The 18,316-nt window shown below is 36.9% G+C and overlaps 2 protein-coding genes across 3 annotated transcripts in view; one reads left to right on the plus strand and one right to left on the minus strand.

Moving 5' to 3' along the window:
* Positions 1–367: 367 nt before the first annotated feature.
* Positions 368–18,316, plus strand: part of LOC107856002 (AMP deaminase) — a gene marked incomplete in the record, with an annotated part of 24,460 nt that continues 6,511 nt past the window's right edge. For both annotated transcript variants that reach the window (XM_047396815.1, XM_047396814.1), the window contains 12 exon segments: positions 368–1,028; positions 12,215–12,372; positions 12,624–12,792; positions 13,787–13,965; positions 14,110–14,161; positions 14,278–14,405; positions 14,484–14,663; positions 14,748–14,815; positions 14,924–15,066; positions 15,643–15,704; positions 16,414–16,527; positions 18,075–18,215. In XM_047396815.1, the coding sequence (XP_047252771.1) occupies positions 647–1,028; positions 12,215–12,372; positions 12,624–12,792; positions 13,787–13,965; positions 14,110–14,161; positions 14,278–14,405; positions 14,484–14,663; positions 14,748–14,815; positions 14,924–15,066; positions 15,643–15,704; positions 16,414–16,527; positions 18,075–18,215 (1,776 nt within the window).
* On the minus strand, positions 6,058–7,680 carry LOC124887332. Its single transcript, XM_047396816.1, has 2 exons — positions 6,557–7,680; positions 6,058–6,461 (listed from the first exon to the last, which is right to left on the minus strand). The coding sequence occupies exon 1, from the start codon at positions 7,574–7,576 to the stop codon at positions 6,980–6,982; it is 597 nt and encodes a 198-aa protein (XP_047252772.1). The 5' UTR covers positions 7,577–7,680; the 3' UTR covers positions 6,058–6,461; positions 6,557–6,979.

Genomic DNA, 18,316 nt, shown 5'->3' on the forward strand with positions numbered 1-18,316 from the left:
TAAAAATTTAAGATCAGTTTGTGAATTATGAGAGAAGGAAGAAAAATTTGAAAGTTGATTTATGTTTTGCTGATTTTGGATTTCAGGTATTCATTTGAAAGTAAATATAATAAGCCACGATTTGTGCGTGATTTACTCCTCATTATAATTGAAAATCTATCACTTTCTTATTTAACGGAGCACTCAATTACAAATGTATCATATTGCATATGTTTCAAGGCTAAAATATATATCACAAATATCAAAATTCAAAATATCTTATAATTTAATAAAATTATGATAAAAAATATTACAATGCATTGAATTTTTTATATTTATGTAAGGTTTTTTTTTTTTTTTTTGGTGAAAGTGTTGAGTTGACATTGTAATCCACGATCCGAGTATGGATATCCGAATATAGGTTCAATCAACGTGGATACAGAACAAATGGGAAAGTAAACAGTACTCCATAATGTGCTGTACCCCACTGCCCCGACGCCACCTCTCACTGGCTGCACCTATCTCATTCCACTCAACTCACTTTCTACCTATAAATATTCCGCTTCAGCTTCACTCTCCTCTTCCAAAGAAACAAATTGGTCTCTCTTATATATACTCTATACTCCAGTAGGGTTTAGCAGTTTTTGCACAAAATCCAAGAGCAAAAATGGATGCATATACGGTTCATCTAGCGATGGCGGCCCTCGTTGGAGCATCGGTGGTAGCGGTTTCGGCTTACTATATGCACCGGAAAACCCTAAATCAGTTACTCGAGTTTGCAAAAACGATAGATAAGGATAGGGACCCTGATGACGTGGCAACGGAGGACGGCGGTGGTTACTCGCCGCAGCAATTGAGGAAGTACGTTGCCGCCACCGCGGAGAAGCGGCGGAATCGTAGCCGGAGTAATGGATATTACCGCCGTTCTTCCGCGTCGTTTCCCGATGTGACGACGGCGAATTCTGTGGAGGTTGAGGAAAGGAGAAATGGTCCTATACATGTGGATTCTATTCCAGCTGGTTTGCCTAGGCTTCACACGCTGACTGAAGGTATGCGACATGTTTGCTGTGGTATTTCTAGGCCAGTGTAGTAACTTGTGTTTGTTTTCGGAAACTGATCGCCGAGGATTTGGAGTAGCTGGTAAAGTTGCTGCCATGTAATCTCTCCATGTGATCAAGAGGTCACGAGTTCAAGCTGTGGAAACAGCCTCTTGCAGAAATGTATGTAAGGTAAGGCTGTTTACAATAGTCCCTTGCCTGTCCCCAGATGATGGGAGCTTTAGTGTATCGAGCTACCCTTTTTGAATTATGATATAGTGGAGGAAAAATTTGTTCATTAATCAAATGAGAAAATTGTTTGCCTGTAAAAATAATACTGATAAAAGGAGGTCTGCGCTTGATTTGAAGAATTACATGCTTGAAACAGACTTTTCATTGGATTAATAATAATTGGTGCCAATTGGCTGTCCTATTATAAGTTCGGGAGTTTTAAATAATAGGTGGAATTAACAAGTTGGTGTCTTTATTATAGTCCTGATGTTTGGTGCTGGATATTTTGGTACTCTTTTCTTTAAAAAGGAAAAGGCATTTTTTGATTTCCTTTTGAATCGCTGAGATACTTCATTTTCCCAATTAAAATCTAAACCCTCTATTTTCTATTTTCATTTGCATAGAATAAACAACATCATACCCAATTTAATCTCACAAGTGGAGTCTGGGAAGGGTGGTGTGTATGCAGCTTACCACCCCTACCTTGTGAAGGTAGAGAGACTTTTTGATAAACCCTTGGCTCAAGTAAGGAATATCAAAATCAGTAAGAGAAGGAAACACACTAGTGAAGAAACCGTATTTAAAATAATGGAGAAAGAACAGTAGCAACAACAAATAGTATGATAATTGAAGCAGAGGAAACAGTAAGTAATAATAAAATCTACCAATAAGGTAGTAGGAGAGTACTAACAATATTGATAAGAGAGAAGTAAATTTTGATGTGTCTGCTGGGCTTCAACCCCAGGTATCCACGTCCACGTGGAATTCTTACCACTAAACTACAACCACACGTTTCATTTGCATAGAGTGATGGTTCATTATTATGTCAATATAAAGGAAAAAACCCTTTTTGTTTTTGTTTTAATAATATGTAAATATAATAGGGTGGAAGGGTTGTAAAGGTGTAGCTGACCTGTACTGATTTGACATGAACGTGAACGCCATTAGTTGATTGATGGTAAATTTCTTCTTTAGTCACATTGAGCACATTTATTTGCTGGTTACATATAAAGTTGTACAAAATGCCGCCTTCTGTACTTATAAGAGCGAATAGCTCAACAGGAAGTTCCCTTCACCTCTAATTGTGAAGTTGTGGGTTTGAGTCACTAATGTGACAAATTTAAGAACACAATTGACTCGTGAGGATTTCTAGGTGAGCAGATTGATGAGGAACATTAAAATTCTTAACCTAGTCCAGAACCTTCATGAATCAAAAATCAATTTTGTTACTTATAAAAAGAGAGAAAGTCAATTTGAATTTTGCTACAAGTTGTCAAGTTTATCTTTTACATAATTCTAGAATACTTAGCTATTAAGAAAATGAGTTGACAACTATGAGTTTTCAATGAGTTGTGTATGAGTTGTCAATGAGTTGTACCAAGGCTTTTGAAGCCTATAAATAGAGGCAATGACCTCTAGCTATGTAGTTTTTAGTTCAACTCTTCTATTAATGAAACTTTGTGTTTTCTTTTAAGATCTTGGATTAAATCTTGTATTTTAAGGGCTTTGGATTAAGCTCTTGTTATCCGTGGATTCGGATTGTCTTTAGAGCGTTATCTTACAACACGTTGAAGTTGTTCCTTCAACAAATTGTGTGGTTTACTTTATTTTGCACATTAGAGAGTTCCTCTAAACATTGTGCTGCATCAGTTTGGTATCAGAGCAATAACGGATCTTACAACGAGGGTAAGTAACCTAGAAGAAAGATTGGATTAACAAATCGCTACTCTTTGTGAAGAACTCACTTGGAGGTTTGAAGAACTTGTTGTATTAGTGAGAAACAATCAAGAAGGTGTTTTCAGAAATCGGAGACAACATCGAGCTCAATATGTGGAAGAGGAAGATGATGTGGAGGAACATGATCTTTATGCACAACCAAGAAGAGGTCATGCAAATGGTGGAGATATGTACAAGATTAAGGCTGAAATCCCAACTTTCAATGGTAATGTAAACATTGAAGGGTTTCTTGATTAGATTTATGAGGTGGAGACATTCTTTGAGATTATGAACATCCCTCCAGATCGCCGAGTACCATTGGTGGCATAGAAATTGAAAGGAGGTGCTGGAGCTTGGTGGAATTGTTATCAAGAGGAGCTTCCTTTGAGGGGTGAAAATCGTGTAAGATATTGGCCACAAATGAAAGCATTTCTAAAGGCTAGGTTCTTGCCTGCGGATTATGAACAACTCTTGTACCTACAGTTCTATAACTGTGTTCAAGGTAATAAATCTATTTCTGATTATACGGAGGAGTTCTTAAGATTACAAGTAAGGTGCAATGTTTCTGAAAATGAAGACTAACAAGTCGCAAGGTATATCAATGGTCTCAATGATTCTATCTAAGAACGTCTTGGCATACAACAAATTTGGTCAATAGATCAAGCTTAAACTCTTGCCTTGAAAGCTGAGAGGTATATAAAGACTAAGAAGTCTCATAAAGCCGCGTCTTATTCTCGCCCAGAAAGTATATCAAAAAATTCTCCATGCCAAGAGGAGGGAAAGTTTATTCTATCTAAAGCAAAGAAAGATGAAAAGACACCATCTTCTAGCAAAAATAATGATAAGAAACCATCTAATACGATCAAATGTTACAAGTGTCGCGAAGAGGGAGATATATCAAGCAACTGTCTAAGAAGGAAGTTTGTCAAACACCACTTGTCGTGATGAAAGTGATGAAGAGGTGGACAACTATGAAAGTGAAGGTGAACCCGAACTATGTGAAGAAGAGGGAGAAGAAATAGTATGTGTGGTCAAACGCCTTCTATGCTCAACCATGCAACCTGAAGAGACACAATGAAAGAGGATATTTGAAAGCAAATGCACTGTGAATGGAAAGGTATGCAAGTTGGTAATTGATAGTTGTAGCTGTGAGAATTTAGAATCTGAAAATATGGTCAAACATTTAAATCTTGAGACACATGAGCACCCAAATCCATATACTATTGAATGGCTCAAGAAAGGAGTGAAAATCAGGATCATCAAACAATGTTGGTTACCACTTTCTTTGGGCAAGTATTATCGATCAAATGTTCTATGTGATGTGGTTGATATGGATGCATTTCATGTTCTTCTTGGAAGACTGGCAATATGATGTGAACACCACACATAAAGGAAGAGACAATTGGTATTCTTTCATTTGGAACAAACGAAAAATCATTATACTTCCAAACAAGACTACTAATAATGCCTCTGAAGTAGAGGAGAAGAGTATGTTAACCATCACTCAAAATCCGAAAGAATTTGCTCAAGACTTGAAGAAATCTAAATATATGTGCTGCATTAGTCGTCAAAAGAGATGAGCAACCAACAAAAGAAATTCTAGTGGAGATGTAAAGTCTGTTATCTGTATACCTAAGCATATTTGGAGAGCCTCAACATCTACCTGCTATGAGGAATATTCAACATCAAATAGATTTTGTTCCAGGTGCTAGTTTTCCCAACCTACCACACTATAGGATGAGCCCAAAAGGGCATGCAATTCTAAGGGAGAAAGTAGAAGACAATGTTTTGAAAAGCGAGAGGCAAAAAAAGCAACGAGGGCTCGCTTCACAAAAGCGAGAAGCGTGAAGCGAAGCGCACATTTTTTTCATTAAAGCGCTATTTATTTAGAACAAAATTTAAAAATATTAAACAATGCATAAATAAATAATCTAGAGCTCAATAAATAACACAATCATTCAATACTCACATTAAAAAGAGAATAGATAGTCATAACAAACATTCAAGCAAACTACTAAAATACTAAAAATCAGTCTTGTGTCTTAATCAACCAACACAAATAGAGAAACCAACAATCAGAGAAAAGCTTAGAACTTCTATTCTACATCCTATTCCTCAACAAGATTTCCAAACTCCTGAAGTGTCATCACACTATTATCTTGAACAGTATCTTCTTCTTCATCAGAAGCCTCATCAACAAGGGTTCTACTTGAACCTGCTTTTTCCTTGCCCCTTAAAGTACTTCTCTTAAGACCATAGGCACTTTCCTCGACACCACTTGCTGAAGCAACATGGCCATAAGTGAGATCTTCTCCTTCATATACTACTTCATCTTCATGATTTGAAGGGACTCCCGTTAACCATTCATTTGCATCATCAACATTATCCAACATAATTGGATCAATAGTATCACGAGCATTGTAACAATGCACTAATGTTTTATTATATTTGATGAACACTGGATTATTAAGGCGTTTCAACTCAAGCCTATTCCTCTTTTTGGTGTGAATCTGCATAAGTTGTAGAGAGTAATTAATAGGAGTACTTAGGACAATTAAAATACTACTTAATTTTTAGTAGTAATGTGATGTAGTTTCTCACAAGTTCATACACGCTCCAATTTCTCTCGCAACCGGATGAGCTACAAGTTAAACTTTGAACTCTAATAGCAAACTGTTGCAAGTTTGGGACATTATGGCCATATTGCATCCACCATTCAACTGTAGAAGAATAATTTTAATAGTTAATAACTTAATAGTTAAGCTTTAAACACAATTATAAGTGGAAATGCTCACCTGTTGACCTTAAAGTTCTAGCTCTAATGGCTGACTCCAATCCAAGTAGCCCATCAGCTTTCATGTATCTACCAAGCTCCTCCCCTATTTTGTCTATCAAAGCTTTATTTGGGACCATCCTTTCAAGACATGCATGATATCCCAGCCACACTTCTTCATCCAAAGCCTTCATCTCACAATTTTTATAATAGGGCCCGGGGTTCAAAATATGTGCCGTTGCATGCAAAGGTTGATGAAGTTGATCCGTCCACCTTGCATCAGTAATTTCAAAAACCTTCTCATATTTCCTTTTGTCATAATCAAATGCCTTTTGGATTTTTCTTTTGCTCTATCCATGGCTTCATAAATGTAGCCCATAGGTGGTTTTTCTCTCCATCCACCAAACGAAGTATGGTAGCTAGAGGACCACCAACTTTAAGTGCTTTTACAGTGTCATTCCAAAAAGATGGACTAATGATGTGTGTAGCAACTTCTTTCCCAAAAGCTTCCTTTGCATAGATACTCGCATTCCATTCAGTTGGCATGAACAAGGTTCCCAAATTTTTCTTTTGTATATAAAAGCTATACGAAGTCAAAAAAGCTGTTGCAAACCTTGTCTTCGCAGGTTTTATCAGATTTCTTTGGTTTGTGTATGTCCTCATCATGTTCAACAATAATGCCCTTTGACTGATATAAGAATGAATCTTAACAGCCTTAGCAAAAACTGTTCAAAAAATAAATTTAGTAGTTACTAGTTAGTATACTAAGTATAGATAACTAACATGAAAATTGAAAAGGAAAACTGAACCACTTATTCACCTGTAGAATATGGGGCTTCCTTGAAAATGTCACCAAATATTAAGTTGATACAGTGAGCAGCACAAGAGTCCAGAAAATATGCGGGTACACTCCCTTCAACAATTCACCCGCTTTCTTATTCTCACTTGCATTATCAGTCACAACTTGCACCACATTTTCCTTCCCAATTTTCAAGATTGTATTCTCAAACAATTTGAACATTTTAGTAGCATCAGTAGAAGTCACTAGCATCATGAGATTCAAGGAATACATTCCCCATCGGAGAATTCACCAAAACATTGATTACCATTTTTGGCAGTCCATTTATCCATCATAATGGAACATCCATAGTTTTTCCGGTGAACCTTATGAGCCTCAACAATCTTATTTGTTTTCTCCAGCTCTTTAGACAAGGAACTCTAACTTCATGATACGTTGGGGGCTTCATTCCTGGACCATATTGGCCTCTACTGCTTCAATAAATTCACCAAAACTCTCAGTGTAATTAACACAATTAAAAGGGAGGCCCGCGTCATACATCCACCTTGCAAAAGCGGATACTGCACGGTCCCTTAAAATCTTCCTAGAAGATGCTAAACAACGGTTGCAAGTTTTCTTTTTTTCATTGGGTAGTTGTGGGAAATAGATATCCATAGAACCTTTAACATTGCTAGCGGTGGATGATCCACTTCTGCTAGTTGAAGACTTCCTTTGGTATTTTGAAGGAGGCCCCATTGGCATATTCACTTCAATTTCATCATTCTCAGTTTGATCATCATCAACAAGATCAACCATTGCTGCATCATGCCTTGTTTGAGTCTTAAGCTCATTTTTTTTTTTCATGTACTCCTTCATTTCTTCCTTAACAACATTCGGTACTTTTGGACATACAATGACATCTTTGTAACCACCAATAAGATGTTTTTTGTGACGAAATATTCCACCGTTATAAATATTGTCGCAAAAAATACATTTTATTTGTGTGTTAGTATTGCCTATTGCAATTCCATACGCCCAAGATGGATCTCTTTTTTGTGCCATTAAGTAAAAAAATATACTATAAGAAAAAACAAAATAATAAAAATATATACTAATAAACAAAATTCAGATTACATACAGCCAAAAAAAAAAGTAAAAAGAAGAAAAACAAAGCTGGAAGTCAAATTATGTGCAACAAAAAAAAAGTGAAAAAAAAAAAGTTGGGGTTAGATTACGTACATAAAAAAACAAATTAGAACTGAAAAACAGAGAAGAAAAAGAGAAATAGAGAAGAAGAGAAAAAAACAGAGATCGGATGGAAAATAGTAATAGAGAAGAAGGAAAAAAAACTAGAAAACCCTAATAGGAGAACAAGAAAAGAAGAAGAGGAGAAATAGAGAAGAAGTAGAAGAGGAGAAATAGAGAAGAATTCACATACCTTCAGGCTTCAATAGTTTTTCCAGAAAGGTTGCAGCAACAACAGCAATGCAGTATTGCAGTCGTATAGTTCACTTAAGGGTTTTAATTAAAATAAATTAAATAAGGCAATAAAACCCTAAAATAAAAAAAACCTTAAATATAAATTAAATAAGGCAATAAAACCCTAAAAAAAACTTAAATATCCACAAAAACGAGCTTTTCTGCGCTTTTTTTGCTTCAGCGCTTCTCGCTTTTGGACATAAAAGCGAGTGCCTTTTTCTCGCCCCAACGCTTCAAGTGTAAAAAGCGACCCACTGTCGCTTTGCTTTGCTTCACGCTTTAAGCGAGTGCTTCAGCGCTTTTCACAACACTGGTAGAAGAGTTGGTACAGCACTACTCACGCCTAAGAAAGATGGATCTTGGCGGATGTGCGTGGATAGTAGGGCTATCAATAAAATCACTACAAGGTACAGATTTCATATCCCACAAATGGATGATAGCTTGATCAACTTAGTGGAGCAAAGGTGTTTTCGAAGCTTGATCTAAGAAGTGGATATCACCAAATACGAATTAGATCCGGTGATGAAGGGAAGAAGACTGCATTCAAGACAAAAGAGGGGTTGTATGAATGACTAGTTATGCCATTTGGACTTTCTAATGCCCCTAGTACTTTCATGCGCCTAATGAATCAGGTTGTCAGAATTTGTAGTTTTCTATTTTGACGACATATTGATCTATAACAAAAATATGGAGAAACATTTTGAACATGTCAAAAAGATGATGGATGTATTGAAGGAGAATGAGCTCTATGTTAACTTGAAAAAGTGTGTATTACTTGAAACAAAACTAGTTTTCTTAGGCTTTACTATCTCATGTGAGGGGATTCAAGTTGATGAGTCTGAAATAGATGCAATAAAGAGATGGCCAACTCCAAAAAATATCTCTGAAGTGAGGAGCTTCCATGGTTTAGCCACTTTCTTATAGAAGATTTGTGAAGAACTTTAGTACTATCATGGCACCAATCACTGAATGTTTAAAGAAAGGGAAGTTCAAATGGGATGAAAAAGCTGAAGCTAGTTTCATGGAGATTAATGAAAAGCTGTCATAAGCTCCTGTATTAGTGTTACCAGATTTCAACAAGACCTTTGAGTTGGAATGTGATGCTAGTGGAGTAGGCATTGGGGCTGTTTTATCACAAGAAATGAAACCTGTTGCTTGCTTCAGTGAGAAGTAAGTGAAGCAAGACAAAAGTGGAGTACTTACTAGCAAGAGCTGCATTCTGTCTATAGAGCATTAAAGACATGGGAGGTCTATTTAATGCCTAAAGAGTTCATTGTCTACACTGATCATCAATCCTTGAAACATTTTCGAAGTCAAAAGCATATGGATCGCATGTTAGCAAGATGGGCAGTATACCTGGAGAGATTCAATTATCTTATTGTCCACAAGTCCGGAGTAACTAATCGAGTGGCAGATGCTTTAAGCCGACGTGCAAGTCTCATGGTTTCTTTTGAAGCTGAGTTACCGGGAGTAGACCAAATAAAAGAACTATATGAAAATGATGAAGACTTCGGGCGAATCTGGGTGAAACAAACGAGGAAGGTTTACCATTAGAGGAGAATTTTGTGGTACAAGATGGATATCTCTTTAATGAAAACCGCTTATGTATTCCCAGAGGTTCTCTACGAGACAAGTTGATTCGAGAGATGTATTCATGTAATCTTAGCGGCCATGTTGGGCATGATAAAACTATTGCTAATTTGGAAGCACGCTACTATTGGCCACAACTTAAGAGAGATGTTGGCAAATTTGTGCAAAGGTGTCCAGTTTGCCAAACATACAAAGGTTACGTTCAAAACACCGGACTCTATATGCCATTACCTGTTCCAAGTGCACCTTGGGAAGATCTATCAATGGATTTTGTACTTGGCTTACCAAGGACAAGGCGAGGACATGATGCTGTTTACGTGATAGTAGACAGATTTTCTAAAATGACTCATTTTATTCCTTGTCGTAAGACAACGGATGCCCATCATTTAGCTAATCTTTTCTTCGGAGAAGTAGTCAGACTATATGGTGTTCCAAGATCAATTATTTCAGATCAAGATAGCAAATTTCTTGCTACATTTTGGCTTACTTTATGGAAATAATTCAATACAGAATTGAAGTTTTCAAGCATTGCCCATCCACAAATAGATGGCCAAACTGAAGTGGTGAATAAATTTCTAGGAAATTTAATTCGATGCATCTGTGGAGATAAGAAAGGACAATGGGATTTAGCTTTATCCCTTGCGGAGTTTGCCTACAATAATTCTAAGCATAGTTCTACGGGTCGTAGTCCTTTCTCCATTGTGTACACTAGAGTTCCAAGACATGTGGTTGATTTAGTGAAGCTACCAACAAGGGAGAATTCAAGATCAGCTTATGACCTTTGGTGACAATTATTCAGAATTATTTAAAGAGGTTCAAGATGTATTAGAAGCATCAAACAAGAAATACAAGCAGTTGACAGATTAGAATAGGAGACTAATGTCATTCCAAGTTGGTGACCAAGTAATGGTATACCTTAGAAAGGAGAGATTACCTACTGGTGTTCACGGAAAATTAAGGCAAAAGAAATATGGACCATACACTATTCTAAAGAAGATCAACGACAATGCCTGTGTGGTAGATTTGCCACGTGAGATGAATATTTCAAATACTTTTAATGTGGCTGACCTATCACTCTATCATCCAGAGCAAACACTTTACGAAGAAAACTCGAGGTCGAGTTTCAAAGAAGTAGAAGAAAATGATGAGGAACATTAAAATTCTAAACCTAGTCCAGAACCTTCATGAATCAAAAATCAATTTTGCTATTTATAGAAAGAGAGAGTCAATTTGAATTTCGCTACTAGTTGTTAAGCTTATCTTTTACATAATTTTAGAATATTTAGCTATTAAGAAAATGAGCTGTCAACTATGAGTTGTCAATGAGTTGTACAAAGGCTTTTGAAGCCTATAAATAGAGGCAATGACCTCTAGCTATGTAGTTTTTAGTTCAACTCTTCTATTAATGAAACTTTGTGTTTTCTTTTAAGATCTTGGATTAGATCTTGTATTTTAAAGGCTTTGGATTAAGCTCTTGTTATCCGTGGATTCGGATTGTCTTTAGAGCGTTATCTTACAACACGTTGAAGTTGTTCCTTCAACAAATTGTGTGGTTTACTTTATTTAGCACATTAGAGAATTCCTCTAAACGTTTTGCTACATCACAGATCTAGGTTACTATATTATAAAATAATTAGTGTTGGAGAAAATCAAGGAAATTATCCATGTGTTGTTCACTATCTAGTTTATACCAAATAGAGAAGAATCAAACAAACATATTTAGACTACACAAAGATATCACACTCCTTCCATTCCAGAGAGAGGATGACACTATTTTCTTATCGGTCCCTTACGAAAAGATCGACATGTTTTAGAATTGAAAATAATTTCACTTGAAATTTCCATGATGACCTTAATGACAGGCTTTAATAGCAAACAAAAGTTATGACATGTTTAAGAACGTAGATTTCGAAAGTCTTATAGCAACACACATGTCTCCGCGTCCCCGTACTTTTTAATACTGCGACTACAGTAGTGCTCATAATGTCTTGCCATGTGCTTTACCCCATTATACTAATTCCTAGGATCTTGAGTAGGAAGCTATGATAAAACAAACGTGGCGATTGATTATCCCTGATTTGAATTCAATCAAGCATTTTTGAAGTAATTTAGACGGTGGCCTAACTCCCATAGTTATGATCTGAAGTTTGACAGTACTAGAATCAGTTTCAAATGGAATCCGAGGAAGGGGGAAATTTGCCTCGACTATGCTGTGCCTTGGTTATCATCAACACGTGTATCATTGCACTTCATAGAGTTGATGGCTGTTGCAAATACTTGTTTCATTGACAGCTTTTAGTTTCACATCTATCCTAGATGCTCTGTTATTCTTTGTGGTGATCCTATGACACTCGGAAGAGGCATGGAAGATCTTGTTCCACTATTAGTGCATGTATTTGTGTTTTTGTAAGGCTGCGTACAATACACCCTTGTGGTGGGGGCCTTCCCCGGACCCTGCATTTAGTCTGCTTTAGTGCACCGGGCTGCCATTTTTTTCTTTTTCATATGTTCTGATTCAGAACCTTACAAGATTTGCTGCTGCTTATTTGTCTCTCATTTTGATTAGATCTGATCTCTATTCATGAAAAAGTGTTCCACTATGTGTCATGTTCACCTTTTTTATTTTTGAAGGGAAATCAAGATCTGCACATTCTCTTAGACCTACTTCTCCGAAGTCTCCAGTTGCAAGCGCAAGTGCATTTGAAAGTATAGAAGGATCAGATGAGGAAGACACAATTACTGACACTGCTAAACTTGACACTGCATATCTACACACTAATGGGGATGCGGTACTGGAATTTTTGGACCTTCTATATTACTCTACTAATTCACCTCCTCCCCCCTCCTCCCCCCTCCTCCCCCCTTTTACGTCACACACAAAAACCATCATACATCGTGCTTTCTGAATCCAAGTATATTTCTTGTCATAGAAAAATATATTTTAAGGTTTCATAATGATTGCAAGAACAATTTTGCTATGTTTTTCAAGAACGTATCATTACTTTGACAACTTCTAACTATTTGCTAAATTGTTAAGCAGGGCGCAGATGTCAACGGGCAACAAATAGCTATGGCTTCACCAAGTATGATTCGCTCGCACAGTGTATCAGGTGACTTGCACGGTGTTCAACCTGATCCAATAGCTGCAGATATTCTTCGGAAAGAGCCAGAGCAAGAAACATTTGTACGGCTGAAGATATCCCCTGGTGGTAATTGTCCCTTCTGTATCCATTCCTCGGCATGCTATTGAATGTTCTTAAACGACTATGCTTTTTGAATCTCGGAGACTCAGCATAGGATTTTCGTATTCAGAGAAAGCAATATAAGACCGAGTTTATACCTCAACGTGCATCATTTCAGCTTGTTCATCTGTAGCCAAAAGTATGGTCACAGTCAATGGGACCATTGTTCATAGAAAGTTTTATTTGTCTTTCCTCTATGTTACCCTGAAACAAGAGTGTAAATAAATTAGAGAGGTACAGAAACGAGTTCTCCCAATTCCGCATATATCAGGTGAACCAGTGATCATAACTGAATGTGGGAAAAACAGGAAGAGAGGGAACCAACTTTTATTGCCCATGAGACACTTCTTTAAAAAGACATAAAAAGCTTCCTTGTCAAGCATCATCACATTACAATATATCAAAGGGCAAGATGAGCATTCTTTGACTAGTATTTCTTCTCTCCTCTCTATTGTAGCTGATCTATGTTGGCTGTTTGTTTTCCTTTCTGGGAGCTCAATGTATGCCCTTGCATAATCTGAAGAAACTGGAAAATCATCATGTTATCTACTTTGTCATTTCATTTTTGTACTTTGTATTGGATAAGTTATGTTGCCGTTGTCTTATCGGAAATGAGCATTGAATTATTGTACAATGTGCTACCAGAAAGTTAATGACCGAATGGCCAATTTGGAGTGTTTATGCTGGTATTAAGAGTACTATATTGTTAATGTCTTGATGAATATATGTTCTCATTATATCATTTTTCAAAAATTGGATCTTGTTACCAGGATGCAGAAAACACTCTCCCTCTTCCCCCCCCTCCCCCACAAAAAGAGAGGAAAAAAGAACTCCCTGTAATAAGGAAGGTATACTTTCTGTACAATAGCTGTTTCTTAGCAGTATAAAAAAGAGTAGTGATTTCTCTTGGATGTGTTAAAAGTTCCAGCATATTTTAAATTTTTATTAATGCAATTTCTAGAGACACCATCTGCCGATGAAGCGGAGGTCTACCGAAACTTGCAAGTTTGTCTTGAAATGAGACAGAGTTATGTGTTCAAGGAGGCTATTGCTCCTTGGGTGAAGGAAGTAATTTCTGATCCATGCACCCCAAAGCCAAATCCAAATCCATTTGAATTCACTCCTGAAGGAAAATCTGATGTAAGTTTTTATGTGCAAGAAATACCGCCATCACTATCATATTTGTGGATATGGTACATGTTGCTACTGCTATTTTATTTTCTGGAATAGATATGTCCGTTTGCTCGTGATTTCTGTGGATTAACTTTTTGATCACTTCTGCAGCATTATTTTCAGATGGAAGAAGGAGTTGTTAATGTATATGCAAATAAAGATTGTAAGCTTGAAAGCTCTTGTACAGATTTATTTTTACCTTTTTAAGTTCATAAGGACAATCTAATTCCTTGTCTATTGACTCTTAATGTCTGCCGCTTCGTCTTGCACTTGGACCAGCTAAGGAGAAACTTTTTCCTGTTGCTGATGCTACAACCTTTTTCACTGACTTCCATCACATCCTTAAAGTAATAGCAGCTGGGAACATCCGAACTTTATGCCACCATCGCCTAGTGCTTCTGGAACAAGTATAGACCTCACCTGTTCCTGTTTCTTTCAGATAATATGACATGTTAATTTGGTTATGATGCTCAAGTTTTATCCAGAAATTCAATCTGCATTTGATGCTTAATGCGGATCGAGAGTTCCTTGCTCAGAAAAGTGCACCTCATCGTGACTTCTACAATGTGAGGAAGGTTGATACACATGTTCATCACTCAGCATGCATGAACCAGAAACATTTGCTAAGATTCATTAAGTCAAAGTTGAGGAAGGAGCCAGATGAGGTAATTTTTTGTTTGCATTTCTTTGCTGATGTGTGCTTCAGTTCTCCGATTCTCTGGGCATCTAAAGCCCCTGATTTTCTTCAGGTTGTGATATTTCGCGATGGAACTTATATGACCTTAAAGGAAGTCTTTGAAAGCTTGGATTTGACTGGGTAAGAAACTTTCTCAATAAAAATAGTTTCTGGGAGTTGGTGTTTGAAAGAGCGTGCGATTTGAACTAGGTATTAACATGATCTCATGGTTTTACTCTCTTTGAAAAGGTATGATCTCAATGTTGACCTATTAGATGTTCATGCCGACAAGAGCACCTTTCATCGTTTTGACAAATTTAATCTGAAGTACAATCCCTGCGGTCAAAGTAGGCTGAGGGAAATTTTCCTTAAGCAGGATAATCTTATACAAGGTATTCTTGTCATATCTTTTAAATGGTCTTTCTAGTTGGTCTTATCATCACTTTGTATTCATCTTCCATAAAATCAATTACAAGTTATAATGTGGTATCAAAGTTATGAAGTGACGATCCTATCTTACCTGAACCTGGATATGGGTGAGTATCTGAATGTGTATGACTAAGTTTCTGGTATAGGTATGTTTAGCTTTAGCAAATCTAAGTTTTTTGTTGAAGGATGTGCACTAAATAGGGATCAAGTATAGGTATGTTTAACTTTAGCAAATCCAAGTTTTTTCTTGAAGGATGTGCTCTAAATATGCATAACACATACACCATGCCATACAAGATTCAACTCAGGTAAGTTGAGTAAAATAAAAAGTCCGTTTTATATTGGTAACTCAGATCATCTTATCCCAATAAACTAATTGAGCTGACTTCCAATTTTATGAAGTTATTCAATCATGTTTAAGTAAAATAAGAAGTCCGTCTGATATTGGGTAACTCATATTGTCTTATCCCAATAAACTAATTGAACTGTCTTCCAATTTTATGAAGTTACTTAATCTTGTTTTGTGATCTCTGTTACAGGACGTTTTCTTGCTGAGCTGACTAAACAAGTATTTTCTGATCTTTCTGCGAGCAAATATCAAGTAAGTTCATAATGTAACAAATAACTTTACCCCCCACCCACACCCTCCTAATTTCTTCCTAACATGTTTCATTATACTATCCTGTCTGTCACAAAATACTGGTGTCTGATAACTTCTACCAAATGAATCTGAAAGTTCATTGTGGGCTTGGGGTGACTATTGTTATGCCTCGGTCCAAATTGCATAAGTTTACAGTACGTGCAAAACAATGTTTTTCGCTATTGTTATTAAAAAATGACCAGATCGATGTTGTATCTAAAGATACATTATCTTAAAAAGAACAGAAAAAGATTTCCCATGTTCGAGCCTTGTCCTGTCCAGTGCGCAAAAAGTGGCAAGGTCCATGATGCTTGAAGAGAAAAGGGACAATTGAAGCATGTACTTCTTTGAAGTAAAAAGGATGCAAAAGTTGCGATATTAGGAAAAACCTTACGTTTGTAATGATCATATTTTAGTATCTGTTATACAATAATGTTGGTGTTGATTCTACTCCTCAAAGATGAAATTCAGAGAACCAACTGCTTCTGATGGGATCACTTCCCGCCTTATTGTTTGAGCACATACTTTTATGACGTGTGTCTTCATCCGTGAAGCAATATCTCCTTGTGTCACATTGCTTTAAGCGACAAAGAGATGTCTGTTAATAACACTGGTTTTGTTCTGTCCTTTTCAGTTGGCTTCTCTTAATCTTTGTCCTCTATTGTTGTAGATGGCAGAATACAGGATATCAATATATGGCCGAAAGATGAGCGAGTGGGACCAACTTGCAAGCTGGATAGTGAACAATGAACTGTACAGTGAGAATGTTGTCTGGTTGATTCAGGTATGATGAAATATATATGCTATTGCTGGTTATTTGTATGCATTTTGGTTGTCACGTCTTAACTAGTTGTGACTTTGAACTAGAGCTGGCACAGTTCTTATGATAACCGTGGTGCTCTTTCTCTGGTTACTTATTTTTGATAACCGTCGTGCTCTTTCTCTGGTTACTTTTTTTTTTTTTTTGATAATCGTGGTGTCTGGGCCTAGATATGAATGTGTGGAGGTCGAGGATAAGGGTAGAAGGCTAGTGTTAGTGTGTGGGTTGTAGCAAGCAGTCAGGAGAGTTCTTGTGTAGCCGGGATAGTAATCATAGGACAGTGAACATAGGTGTTTGGTATGTGACTGTATGTTACTACTAGGTGGGTGGCCTATTTCTTATTTCTTAGTTCCTATTTTTCTTATTCTGTGTTGCTCTTATTTCCCGTATCTCATATTTCTCTGATTTTTATTTTATTATGTCTTATTCTTTATTTTGGTTATGTCATCATCCCCTTGTTTACTATCCTTTATTTTGAGCCGGGGGTCTAGCCGAAACAACCTGTCTACCTCTTCGGAGGTAGTGGTATGGACTGCGTACATCTTACCCTCCCCAGACCCCACGCTGTGGGAATACATTGGGTTTTTTGTTGTTGTGGTGTCTGGGCCAGCTTGCGCGCACCTCGAATAAATCCACGACATACCTGCTACCTCCTACCAGCAATAGGTACCAACTCTTTCCACCAAGGCTAGGACAGAGTGTTTGTCTCTGTTGGGGGAATTGAACCCGAGACCTTATGGTGCTCAACCAACTTCATTGAACCACTAGGCCACACCCTTGAGTGCTTTCTCTGGTTACTTCTTTAGGAGAATGAAAAAGAATATGGGTACCTTGTGTCAATTTCCAATAAGTTTAGGTCATCTAGTACAATTTCAAGGAGATGTGTGATTGAGGTGACTTCTTTAAGCTGTTGATGGGGATACTCTTACTGTTGGCACAATAGACTAGACGATGAAATTTCTGGGTCGACTTTGAAATCTTTAGATGTTGATGCTACATGTACTATTTCAGGGAAATATCAAAAGTAGGTCTAAGTTGGTGTTAGAATATAGACATGAATTGAATCAAATTTTGCAGAGTTTGTCACTTTGCTCTTATGACCAAATTATTTGTTTTTGAAGTTGACTTTTGGTCATAGATTACTTGATATTCAAGAAAAACCAGCTCTAAATAATCTTATAAATCATTAAGACCATAAAACTGTCTGAAATAATCTTAACCTTCAGAATTAATCTGACTAAACTAAGATTCCTAAGATTGTAACTTAAGATCACAAAATAATCTTAAGATTCAATCTTGGGAATCTTGGCTTAGGAGATTACCTTGGCTTAGGAGATTACCTTCAAAAATAGCACTTCAATGATCTTACGGTAGATTGTCTCAACCCTTTTAGTGGCGTAGTTTTATGCCTGTTAATGGCCCCATTTGGCGTTAGTTTGTACGAAGGAGGGATGAGAAGGATTCTGTACCTTTTTTTTGTTGTTCTTATTCTATGCTTTCTTTGTCTGCAGCTTCCGAGACTGTATAACATATATAAAGAAATGGGGATTGTGACATCATTTCAAAATATCCTCGACAACATCTTTCTGCCCTTGTTTGAGGTTACTGTTGATCCAGATTCACATCCCCACCTGCATATCTTCTTGAAGCAGGTATGATTTACTAACATTTGAATTATCTTCCTTTTATTTACTAATGAGACATTCTCGGCCCACCTACGGCTTAGGACCAAGGATTTTGGTTGTCAAGTTTG

The sequence above is a fragment of the Capsicum annuum genome, chromosome 9 (genome assembly GCF_002878395.1).
Source record: "Capsicum annuum cultivar UCD-10X-F1 chromosome 9, UCD10Xv1.1, whole genome shotgun sequence".
NCBI lineage: Eukaryota > Viridiplantae > Streptophyta > Magnoliopsida > Solanales > Solanaceae > Capsicum > Capsicum annuum.

Coding starts and splice junctions, on each gene's coding strand:
- LOC124887332 (XM_047396816.1), bottom strand. CDS start 7,576: ATGGCACAAAAAAGAGATCCATCTTGGGCGTATGGAATTGCAATAGGC.